At 35.7% G+C, this 13,059-nt stretch overlaps 1 protein-coding gene across 1 annotated transcript; it reads left to right on the forward strand.

The window, feature by feature from the left end:
* Positions 1-286: 286 nt before the first annotated feature.
* slc2a1a (solute carrier family 2 member 1a) lies at positions 287-12,553 on the forward strand. The gene is made up of 10 exons (XM_083569898.1): positions 287-574; positions 4,624-4,719; positions 7,226-7,386; positions 7,490-7,730; positions 7,862-8,024; positions 8,137-8,324; positions 8,649-8,753; positions 8,992-9,093; positions 11,797-12,000; positions 12,118-12,553. Exons 1-10 carry the CDS (start codon positions 557-559, stop codon positions 12,310-12,312), a joined length of 1,473 nt encoding a protein of 490 aa, XP_083426024.1. The 5' UTR covers positions 287-556; the 3' UTR covers positions 12,313-12,553.
* The last annotated feature ends 506 nt before the right edge of the window (positions 12,554-13,059 follow it).

The following is a 13,059-nucleotide window of genomic DNA, read 5'->3' on the forward strand; positions in this document are numbered from 1 at the left end:
AAAAGTTTATTTAAATATTTGCAATATAGACTGCCAGATGAAAACCCTTTTAATAAAGCACCGATAGCATAATTACTTTTATATCTTTTTCAATGCCAAACATGTGGCTTAGTTTTTCCCAGTATATCTAATGTTTTATTTTATATTATATACTATCAAAATCTATTAGAAAGGCACGCACAGTGCATGCGTCATCTGCAGAGAGAACGTGCAGCCAATCACCGCGCTCCTGATTCGAGACACGCCTCCCACCTGTTCAATCCCACTGTACTGCAGCTCTTACAGAAATATAGCTCTCTAAACACACTAGAAGTTTAATTCAGAAGCAACTCCTGCAGAGAAGAAGAAACATTTTAGAATGGAAAAAAATTATGAATTAACGGTTACTTTTTATTAGACTACATTGTTGTGTATTTATTTAAAGTTTTAGTGTCGGTTGCTTATTGATGATTTTATTCTAAAGAAGAAAGTTATAGGACTTTATTTTATTTTACAAAGAAAAAAAAAGAAAAAGAAATCATCCGTCTGTCATTTGTTTCCTTATAAACTCTCCACGATGGACTCGAACAGAAAGGTAAGATGAAGTAATGATTCTCTCCGTGTAGGTGATGCATTCACCCAGAACTGCACTTCTATTCTCCATACCTATCAGTCTGTGTCCATTAATGCGTGACTATTTGTAACAACAACCTACATCCTTAAACATTTCAAAATATAAACACAAATCCTGCTTCAAGTAAAATAACTTTAATATTACATAAAATATGACATCAGTGTCATCAGAGAAATACTTTGGAAAAAAAAATAGGCAAGAAGAAAGTTGTATTTCTTGACAGTTAGTGTTTCGACTTTGTATACATATAGAATTTATAGAAAAAAATATTTTCAGAAAATATATTTTTTTTTATTGATTCGCAAAAAAAAGTAAATAAAAATTTACAAATGTCTGTCATTTTGAAAATATTCTTATAACTTTAAAACGTGTTTATTGTTGACATTATTTATATTTTGTCCGGTTTCATTTAAATGTTAAATGATTCTATATTATATGGAGTAAATACTTATTTCATCTGCAGCAATACACTGGAGTAAATACATATGATAGTCTTTGGTGTTTGCGACATGCACTAGAATTAATACATATTGTTTTTTTCCTCAGAAATTAAGCAGATTCCTAAAAAAGTATGAAAAAAATATATAACTAAGCTGAACATTAGAATTAAATCATTGGGAAATATATGATAATGCTTTAGTTAGGCCTATTTATATTTATCTGGACCTATTAAATGTTTGTTTCGCTTCATAGCTAGCATTTTACGTGAGCAAAAATCTATTAACATGTAATCACTTTTTTTGCACATTTTAATATTTTGGTGTTTGCAGTGACATAGTCTTGGTTGTTCATGATGTGTACCAGACTTTTATACAGCTCATCTAGGAGCAGTGGTAATTCACTGGTTAAGGGTCTGGGTTACTAATCATAAGGTCGGGGGCGGGGGGTGGGGGGGGGGGGGGGGGGGGCTGTTTAAGCCCCAGCACTGCCAAGCTGCCATTGTTGAGCCCTTGAGCAAGGCATTTAACCCTATCTGCTCCCGGGGTGTCTTACCATAGCTGAGCTTGCGCTCTGACCCCAGCTTCCTGACAAGCTGGAAAATGTGAAAACTTTAAGAATTTCATTGTACAAACTGCCACTGACATTTGTACATATTACAAATAAAACTTGAACTTAAACTTTGAGCTAAACTGTTTTTTCAAATAAAGTAAAATGCACTACAGTACAGTAATGCTCCACTGTGCTCAATGTGACTTCCATCGTGACTGTAACAAGCATGAGAATCTTTTGATGAGAAGATTTTTTCCAAGACTCTTCTGCTTCCCAAAGGAATATTTGAGCTGTCTGTGTCCTTAAAGGCAAGGCAAAGAGGTATGTCCCGCTCTAGATTGTTTGGGGGAGAGGTGAAGCTGCAATGGCAGATTTCAAGGCTGCATACAGTATGCCAGTCTCAGAGAGAGCAAAGAGCCTTGGAGGTAGTACAGTTATACTGTGTGTGTGTGTGTGTGTGTGTGTGTGTGTGTGTGTGTGTGTGTGTGTGTTTGACCCCAACACTACTCTTTATTAAACAGCTATTACAGAGAACCTGCATATTTATGTGACCTTTTCTGAGGTATATATGTCACAACCAGCCGAGTATGAAATGATGCGCTGTATCAATTGCTGTTATTTGAGATAAAATAAAGCCACATTGTTATTAGATTTGCATTCAAAGGACCACTGTGAACAAAGCAGATGCACACTATAAACATCTAACATAGATGCATTTAGATCCACTTACATAACTCTTCATTTATTTCTGACACTAGCAGTGATTTATTGACAATAGTCAAGTGAAAATAGCCTTTGTTTCATTAAGTAAAAACTAATAAGGGATGAATTTATACAGAGTGATTTATAATCTCTATCCATAATCATTTACTTCTTTGGGACTTCTATTGTCCATTGATGAAAATGCTTTATTGCAGAATGGCTTTAAGATCGATTGCATGAATTTTAAACAAAGACCCTACCTGTCCTTTATAAAAGATTTAAGCAATCTGTTTTGTTTGGGCCAAGAGTTTATTTCAATATTCACCCAAAATTGTAACAAAACTTAAAAAAAAAAAAAAATAGATTTAAGCATTATTAATTTATTTCAGATAATGCAAGACGACAGTACTGTCTACATTTCTTTTTTTTGGAAATATAATGCACATGAAGCCTGATATGGTGAAGGCATATCAGCGTGCCTTGTAAAGAATTGCGATAAAACGATATCATGGTCAGACAAAATAAAACCAATCTACATTCTAACCTGTATTAACACAAGGAATCCAGATGAACACTAAGCATATGGGCCATATCAGTAAGTAGAAAAAATCTTCAGTTTTGCCTATAATTTATATATTATTCTACATATTTTAATAAGATTTGTATTGTCCTGAGGACTGGAGATGTAAGAAACATTAATGAGAGATTTTTGATCTTGATATCCCAACTGGCTAGATTTAGAGCCAAGGTGTAACCAAGTTGTCAGTGCTGTCAGTCACATCTGCGTTGCAAGCAATTTACTTACCTTGAGTGTGTTAAGCCCCCCTCATCAAAACATTGCATCAGGGGCAGCGCTAGCGCTGTATGTGTTACGTAAAGGCTTAGCATTGTGGGTGCAGGCCAATGGGAGAATAATTATTGTTCGCATCAGCTGGTGTGTACGTGCATGTTTGAGTTTATCCGTTCCCAGATCCCAATAATGAGATCACACTTAGAGAGCTGCAGGTTTGCCTCATTAACAAAGAAAGCCTTATTGATGAACGTTATGCAATCATGATTAAGAGCAAGACTGACCACAATAGCTTGTATTCCATTCATGGCATGTTGTGCTTTTTCATGCATTGTCAAGCTTTTTAATTCCTACTCATATTTAAGAGCTGTATCAAGTGTGATAAACGGTTTTGTTTTGTTACACTACATTACTCAAGGCTGTTACTCAAGGCTATTATAAGCAGTTAAAAAAGAGGTCCACAATGCAGAAATGTGCCATACTTAACATATCACAATGTTTGCACTGATTAGACCACCAATTATTCATTGCTAATATCTGTTGTGTTGTACTTCTATTTAACCATTAACTGACTTCGGTTAGACCCCTTATTATATATATATATATATATATATATATATATATATATATATATATATATATATATATATATATATATATATATATATATATATATTTTTTTTTAGGATTTAATTGCATGTTGATTTATGAACAATGGTACATGAAACTATGCTTTCTCAATACAATCTGTAATTATTCTGCATTATTCTGCATTATTCTGCATTATTCTGCATTATTTATACTATGCATTTTATAATAGTATGTTATTAATAAACTACATACAGTTTAAAAAAATATTAAATCTCTAAATATTACCTATCACTTAGTGCTTGATTATTACTGCAAATAATCTGGAAAGATAATTTGCAAAGGAATGTTACAGATAGAATTTAATACAGTATTTTATAATCTGTCAACTGCTCTTATAAACACTAACATTCATATAATTCTCACGTCACCCCTCATAACCCACAAAGTCCTACTCTAAGATTATTTGAAATCTAGTAATCACTGCTAAATCTGTAGTGGAATGTAAGTTTTTTCCCCCTGCAGGTTAAATTAGATATGTTTTGGTTACTATAGCGTTATTTAAAGCATTACAGAACAAGCACATTTACACAACACACATTTTTTTACCTAAACATTTCACTTGAATGACAACATTTATCTCAGTATATATAAAGTTGAATGTGTCTGCAGTAATGATAAAAACCAATAAAATATGAAGTGCATGTTCATGCACATTGTTTTACCACTCTGTCCCTAATACATGGATTATCCACCATTGTTTCCAATGGACATTTAGCTAAGGATTATCTACACTGAGTCCAGTGCATATGTGCTTTGCTGTGCACAAACAGCACTCTGTTGAAAGAAAGTCCTCCAAAAATGGTTGAATAATTGTAATGCAAAATATGTTCATGTAATTTATATTTAAAGGCAATTTTTTTTTATTTTCTGTGTGCAGCATGTAACAGTGCAGCTAATGGTGGCTGTTGGGACAGCGGTAATCGGATCCTTGCAGTTTGGCTATAACACAGGTGTCATTAATGCACCTCAGACGGTAAGCACAGTCCATTTCCTTCAAACAAGTTCCTTCAAACAAAAAAGTTAAAGCCAGATAACAAAATTTAGAAGCCCAATGGCTTCTAAATTGGGCAAAAGACAAGTGTATGTCTTATTGTCAGGAAATTTTCAAATACCAACAATACAGCAGTCATCCATGGCATGAAGTCAGGGGCATCTCTCTACGCCAGTCATAGCAACACTAAACCAACTTGGGTATTTGTAGGCTCATGCTTGCAGAAGAGGCAGATAACACTTTCCTCTGCATGTGTTACTGTGACACAGCATGAGCAGCATTAGATTGCATGCACATCACAAAGAAAGCACAAGTTAACCTTTAACCTTACCAGCTGGTGATTGTTAGAACATAGGAGTTATAGGTTGGAATTTGCAGCTGACCAAATTGGAGAGAAGATTAAGTCACACTATTGATATCACCCAAATTTTTCCGTGCCACAGTTGCCATGGCTGCTCATCAGGGATAACATCATGAGCACATCGTTCTTAACTGTTAAATTCGGTAAGGATGCTTTGAGACAATGTCTGTTGTAAATAGCGCTTTAGAAATAAACTTGACTTGACTTGATTAAGTAACAAAATGAGTATCTTAAGTATCAGAATGAATAACTCTGTAAATGTCTTTAATGGAAGAATAATAGATTTAAGCTTACAGTTGTTTTTTTTTATTTATATTTATTTTTTATTTAATTTATTTCAATAATGTATGTGTTAGCCAAATACAAATGATCTGTTAGATAGTACAATTTGAAGTTTTAATGTTTCTGCATTAACAAACTTACTGAACATGGTTTAAGCTAATAGGTTAAATCAATATCTTTAAAGAGCCCTATCAGGACCAAAACTGTGCCCTTTGGTGTAGGCTGAAATTAATTTCCTGTTAATATAATGTTCAAATAATGATAAGCTTTAACTGGAATTTGGGGCTTGTGAAAGTATTTAATAAAGATGTCTCTGATGCCATCTGTACTCATGATACAGTACAGATAATATTGTAGGAACACAAAAGAGATACAATTTACATTGTATTTCTTAATTTTTTTTAATTATATCTTTTAGAAATCTAATTTGCATATATTAATTAAAGTCAGATTAAACACATAATGCCATTTTGTCACCTGTGAACTCTATGATGAAAGAAAATGATACAAATGCTATGAAATCTCTAAATTTTACATTTACTTCTTTTAATATAAGCAAATAACTACAAGAATATTTCACTGTGCTTGGTTAGTGTGGAGTATGACACCCTCTGCTGACTGAAAGAAAAGGATGAGATTCTGAGGATTTTAAAAAATCAGCTGTTTCAAAACTAAAGCACTGGTTAATAAACACATTCACAATCATTTCCAAACCATATATTAAAACCCAAAACCACCTTATATCTATTTAAGTATTTATTATATACATTTGACCTGTAATACATTGTATTAAAGCATACTCATAGTCCACATAGATAGATAATAACATATAACAACTCTATTTGTAATTGTGTGGCTTGCCAAACATTAATACACTTTATCTGAATTTCATTTGATAAATTCATTAAAAATAATAGATTTTGCAACACTGATTACTGCTACGGTCTAGTTCTAATCACAATATAGTGTTTTTTGGGCATTAGTGGATCTAGGTTCTAGATCAGGACTGAAACTAAACACTGGAATTTAGTCCTAATTAATATATAAATACAAAAACGAATTTTAAATTTTGTTACCTAATGAATGTATCCAGGCTGAACATCCACCATATAGAACACAAGCAGAGAAAAGATGGTGTGATCAGGAATGTGATTATTTTCAGTCATTTTTACATCGCCGACTCCCTCTGTCTCATCCACGTTAGCTATACTTCTTGTTGCCTTCTGCTTTGCTCTTTGTTGGCTTCGTAAACTAGCCCACATCTGTGGTGTGTGATAGCTAGGAAATGATACACGGTGTTAGCAGAAATAGGTCGCAGAAAACGGCCTGCAATGAGAAGAACACAATATTGATATTTCACCAAATAGATTAAAACTAAAGTAATGAGCCTGGTTTGAAAATGTAAGAAGTAGAAAGTACAGATATTTGTGTAAAAATTTAATGTGTGAAAGCAACAAGTTGACTAAAAAAGGAACAGTGAAGTAAAGCACTGATACCTGAAAAACTGCTTAAGTACAGTAACAAAGTATTTGTACCTCTGCCAATAGCTTTAGAGTTACCATATCTAGTCAGCTCAACTCGGATTCTTCTCATTCTGATGTACAGTATGATGAAAACTTTAACAGGCAATTTTTTTTCATTTGTATCTGCCTGGTTACACTGCAACTGCATATTCGGCCGATTGGATAAATGCATGATTGTGTAGGAACAATAAAGTGGTCATTAATAAATTATTTTTAGATATTATTACTTTTTAGTTATAATCTCATTTACAGATAATAGAGATTTAGATCCCTCATTCAGATATTTAGTTCACAGATTACTCACTAATTTTATCTATTGCAGACCATTGAAGACTTCTACAACGAGACCTGGCACAGTCGGTATTCAGAATACATCCCTCCAAGCTCCCTTACCACTCTCTGGGCTATTTCTGTCGCCATTTTTTCTGTAGGCGGTATCTTCGGCTCTTTCTCCGTAGGACTGTTTGTCAATCGTCTGGGCAGGTGGGGTTCCAGGAGAATACTTGAGGCCTGTTAAAATATGTGCTGTTCACTGGTATATGACTGATACAGGTTCAGTAGTCATCTCTTCTCTGTCTGTCTGCAGGCGAAACTCAATGCTTTTGGCAAATATCCTGGCATTTATCGCTGCTGCTTTAATGGGTTTCTCTAAGTTGGCTGCATCGTGGGAGATGCTGATCTTTGGCCGGCTTATTGTGGGCCTTTACTCCGGGCTGTCCACGGGCTTTGTGCCCATGTATGTAGGTGAAATTGCTCCAACGGCTTTACGTGGAGCTCTGGGCACTCTGCATCAATTGGGTATTGTCGTGGGCATCCTGATGGCACAGGTAATGTGATGAAAAAAAAACTGATTTTATGCTTTATATGACTGTATGCTACTCTTCAAACTAATTAGACCTTGTTAAGTGCTTCAGGTTCATCTCTTTTCACTTTGCATTGATTATGACATTTGCTGAAGATCTTTGGCATTGAGTACATAATGGGAAATGCAAGATTGTGGCCATTCTTGCTTGGCTTCACCTTCATCCCAGCCTTGATTCAGTGTGCCCTGCTGCCTTTCTGTCCTGAGAGCCCTCGCTTCCTGCTCATCATCCAAAATGAAGAGAACAAAGCCAGGACCGGTGACAACACCTTAACCTACTACACACCACTGTTTAAACACATGTATGCGTGTAAATTTAATATTGAAAAAATTGCCTTATTACAAATGTTCGAATGGAATTGTTTTGGTAGTTCTAAAGAAGCTTCGAGGCACTGAAGATGTTGGAGAGGACATCCAGGAGATGAAGGAAGAGAGCCGGCAGATGATGAGGGAGAAAAAAGTGACCATCCTGGAATTATTCCGGTCTCCACTTTATCGCCAGCCACTCCTCGTCGCTGTCATGCTGCAGCTGTCACAGCAATTCTCTGGCATCAATGCTGTGAGTTATATATCTTGGTTCCGCTATGTGGACGAAGCAAAATCTTATTTCCTTTTTTTGCAAAAGTTTTAATATTTTTAACTCACACACAAAAAAAAGACAAATACATTTTATACAACACACAGTATAATAAAATTCAGAAGTAAAACAATTACACTTATTCTACTACTTTTGTAATTGCGCAATTGCACTATATATATTTTCATTTTGTTTTGTGCAGTTATGCTGATATTGTTATTGATTTATTTAGTCAATTGTAATTCCCAAATTGTGCCTTAGTCAAGAATCTCTCAAGAGATTAATTTAACCCTGTTGCTTTTGTAGGTTTTTTACTACTCGACTAATATTTTCAAGAAAGCAGGAGTGTCTCAGCCAGTCTATGCAACCATCGGTGCTGGTGTTGTGAACACTGTATTCACCATTGTGTCTGTAAGTTTAATTTGCATTTCCTAAATAAAGCTACTGCAGGTCCACCTTCAAGACTTAGGTGCAGTTTTAAGTTTTTTTGTAGGTTTATGAGTGATTGTAAGTTTATGATTAAGTTGCAGATGTTATTTCAACACCACTATCACAATCATAGACTAATTAGGTGTCATATTAAGGTGAGTTGCACATGCAACTTTTTAAAAGTGTGACTTATTGAATGCAATTTGTAACACCTTTGCAGCTGTTTGTGGTGGAACGTGCAGGACGGAGATCTTTGCACCTCACTGGGCTGATGGGAATGGCTGTGTCTGCTGTTTTGATGACAATTGCCATGGCACTGACTGTGAGTTCCTACTTGACCACCTTTTTTAAATATTATTATAATTTGGATTAACCCGACTAATTTGTTTAATACAAATTATACATGTTTTTTAGATTTTTTTAATACAAGCTTTGCAAGTGTAAGGCAGTGTTGATCCCTACAAAGCGTAAAATATATATTGAAATAATATATGTTAATTTATGCATGATATCAGTATAGAGAAATTGCTGTTTATCTTACAGTGCTAAATTCTCAGGTCTCGTTTGGTTATAGAATAAATTTCCCATAACAGCAGCTCTGGCAGTAATGCCAGCTACAAATCACATAGGATTCAAGAAACAATAAATAAAAAGATATAAGGAATACATAATAAGAAGAAATTAGAAAAATTATGATCTACACTGTGCATCTGGTAAAGTACAAAATATGCAATTGATTTTCAGCACATGCTGTATGTTGTAGCCAGCGATAGATAGATAGATAGATAGATAGATAGATAGATAGATAGATAGATAGATAGATAGATAGATAGACAGACAGACAGACAGACAGACAGACAGACAGACAGACAGACAGACAGACAGACAGAGTTTACTTGTTTATTCTGCTTTTGTACATTTCTTTCAATGGCATAGCCTAATAACCTTCTACTGTTGTACCTTTATATATATCGTCATATGATAGATGATATATATCTATATATATTTATATATATATATATATATATATATATATATATATATATATATATATATATATATATTGAACACCTGAGAAAGTCAATGTTAATATTTGGTACAGTAGCCTTTGTTTGCAATTACAGAGGTCAAATGTTTTCTGTAGTTTTTCACCAGGTTTGCACAAACTGCAGGAGGGATTTTGGCCCACTCCTCCACACAGATCTTTTTCTTTAGATCAGTCAGGTTTCTGGCCTGTCGCTGAGAAACACGGAGTGTGAGCTCCCTCCAAAGATTTTCTATTGGGTTTAGGTCTGGAGACTGGCTAGGCTACGCCAGAACCTTGATATGCTTCTTACAGAGCCACTCCTTGGTTATCCTGGCTGTGTGCTTCGGGTCATTGTCATGTTGGAAGACCCAGCCTCGACCTATCTTAAATGCTCTAACTGAGGGAAGGAGGTTGTTCCCCAAAATCTCGAAATACATGGCCCCGGTCATCCTGTCCCTAATACAGTGCAGTTGCCCTGTCCCATGTGCAGAAAAACACCCCCAAAGAATGATGCTACCACCCCCATGCTTCACAGTAGGGATGGTGTTCTTGGGATGGTACTCATGATTCTTTTTCCTCCAAACACGTTTAGTGGAATTATGACCCAAAAGTTCTATTTTGGTCTCATCTGACCACATGACTTTCTCCCATGACTCCTCTGGATCATCCAAATGGTCATTGGCAAACTTAAGACGTGCCTGGACATGTGCTGGTTTAAGCAGGGGAACCTTCCGTGCCATGCATGATTTCAAACCATGACGTCTGAGTGTATTACCAACAGTAACCTTGGAAACGGTGGTCCTAGCTCTTTTTAGGTCATTGACCAGTTCCTCCCGTGTAGTCCTGAGCTGATTTCTCACCCTCCTTAGAATCATTGAGACCCCACGAGGTGAGACCTTGCATGGAGCCCGAGGCAGATTGACAGTCATGTTTAGCTTCTTTCATTTTCTAATGATTGCTCCAACAGTGGACCTTTTTTCACCAAGCTGCTTGGCAATTTCCCCGTAGCCCTTTCCAGCCTTGTGGAGGTGTACAATTTTGTCTCTAGTGTCTTTGGACAGCTCTTTGGTCTTGGCCATGTAAGTAGTTGGATTCTTACTGATTGTATGGGGTGGACAGGTGTCTTTATGCAGCTAACGACCTCAAACAGGTGCATCTAATTAGTGGAGGTGGACATTTTAAAGGCAGACTAACAGGTCTTTGAGGGTCAGAATTCTAGCTGATAGACAGGTGTTCAAATACTTATTTGCAGCTGTATCATACAAATAAATAGTTTAAAAATCATATATTGTGATTTCTGGATTTTTTTTTTTTTTAGATTATGTCTCTCACAGTGGACATGCACCTACGATGACAATTTCAGACCCCTCCATGATTTCTAAGTGAGAGAACTTGCAAAATAGCAGGGTGTTCAAATACTTATTTTCCTCACTATATATATAGATATACTGTATATATGTAAATGTGAAATATTAGCCAGGATGTACAGTAATGTGTATATAGATACACATAAAAAATAGTAGTGCAGATGTATGTAAGGCACAATATGTGAATGAGGGGTATAAAAAATACAATATGCAATATGTACATTGTATGTATAATTATACAGTAGTTATATACAGTGTTTGTACAGTGATCTAATGGTGTAGTGTAGAGTTCAGTAGTGTGATGGTGGATGGAAAAAAGCTGCCCCTGAACCTGCTGGTTCTGGTGCGCATGTTCCTGTTTCTCCTTCTTGATGGAAGGAGGTTAAACAGTTTGTGACTGGGATGTGAAGAGTCTTGATGATGATGTGAGCTCTGCACAGACATCTGCTGTGGTGAAGGTGCTCAATGGCAGGTTTTTGGGTGCCAGTCTATATTAGATTAAAATTAAGTAAAAGGTAACTGATAACACATTATTTAAATGTACAGCTTTTTATTTGTAAGGATTGTCTTACACAATTTAAATGACCTGTGTAAAGGCATGGCTTGGCCATTTTCGTTCATTTCTTTCTAGGAACAAGTCCCAGCCCTTTCGTATGTCAGTATAGTCGCCATCTTTGTTTTTGTGGCCTTCTTCGAGATCGGCCCAGGTCCTATTCCGTGGTTTATCGTGGCTGAACTCTTTAGTCAAGGCCCCCGACCTGCTGCCTTTGCTGTGGCTGGCTTCTCCAACTGGACGGCCAATTTCATAGTAGGAATGTGCTTCCAGTATGTAGAGGTATGTGACAATGAACAGAATTTTTAATAGGTATAGTTTCTTTGTGCTTATACTGTATAGCAGATAAATACTGTATAGTGACTAACCATGTCTTCTTTTGCTGTTTTTGCTGTTTAGCAACTGACAGGCCCGTACGTCTTCATCATCTTCACCGTGTTGTTGCTCATATTTTTCATCTTCACCTACTTCAAGGTGCCTGAGACTAAGGGCCGAACGTTTGATGAGATCTCAGCAGGGTTCCGGCAGAATGCAGGCTCCGAGAAGTACGGACCAAATGAACACAACATGCTGGGCACAGACTCACAGCTCTGAGCCGTGCGTTTTTCTCTCACCTTGCCATAGTAGCTCTATATAAAACTTTGATAACACCCACTTTCAAATAGATCTATCAGCAAGATAGGAAACCTGTGGTTGAATCCTGTTTGTGTTCTCTTGTTATTTCTTAGAGCAAGAGAGTAGCTTCTCAATGGACCATGTCTGAGATATATATATATATATATATATATATATATATATATATATATATATATATATATATATATATATATATATATATATATATCTCAGACATTTGTTTTTTTTTTGATTTTGCAATTGCATTGCATTGCCTGTAAAAAGAGATGTGCACACTGGATACACTACTGCATCACTTCACCTATAAAATGTATTGCTAATTACAATGTAGCAGTTTCCAGCAGCCAGGTAAATGTAAACATACCCAAAATCAGAATGATTTGGTCTAGCAGTATATATCTAATTCTGTTGAAGAACTACACAATTTTTAACACAATACACCAGATTTATTCATGAGAAAACTGATAAAAACCAACTGATCTGGCTTATACCATGATATACCTAAAACCAGCTACTGGGCTTTATGGTTATTATTTTATCATATACCATTTTTTCCACACTATTTTCTTCATGAATTAAGTAAAGTAAATTCTCTTTGTCTGCTACTCTCTGAGAGAAAATTACTTAGTATTTTCTTTACAATGAGCTTCACCCAATCTATGGATTTCTCTTGTTTTCTATGAATCAAGCAGATTGAGCAGAATG

Source organism: Silurus aristotelis (assembly GCF_946808225.1).
Source record: "Silurus aristotelis genome assembly, chromosome: 19".
NCBI classification, from domain to species: Eukaryota; Metazoa; Chordata; class Actinopteri; order Siluriformes; family Siluridae; genus Silurus; species Silurus aristotelis.

Coding starts and splice junctions, on each gene's coding strand:
- slc2a1a (XM_083569898.1), top strand. Junction 7,387..7,489: donor TTTGTCAATCGTCTGGGCAG/GTGGGGTTCCAG, acceptor GTCTGTCTGCAG/GCGAAACTCAATGCTTTTGG. Junction 8,325..8,648: donor AATTCTCTGGCATCAATGCT/GTGAGTTATATA, acceptor TTGCTTTTGTAG/GTTTTTTACTACTCGACTAA.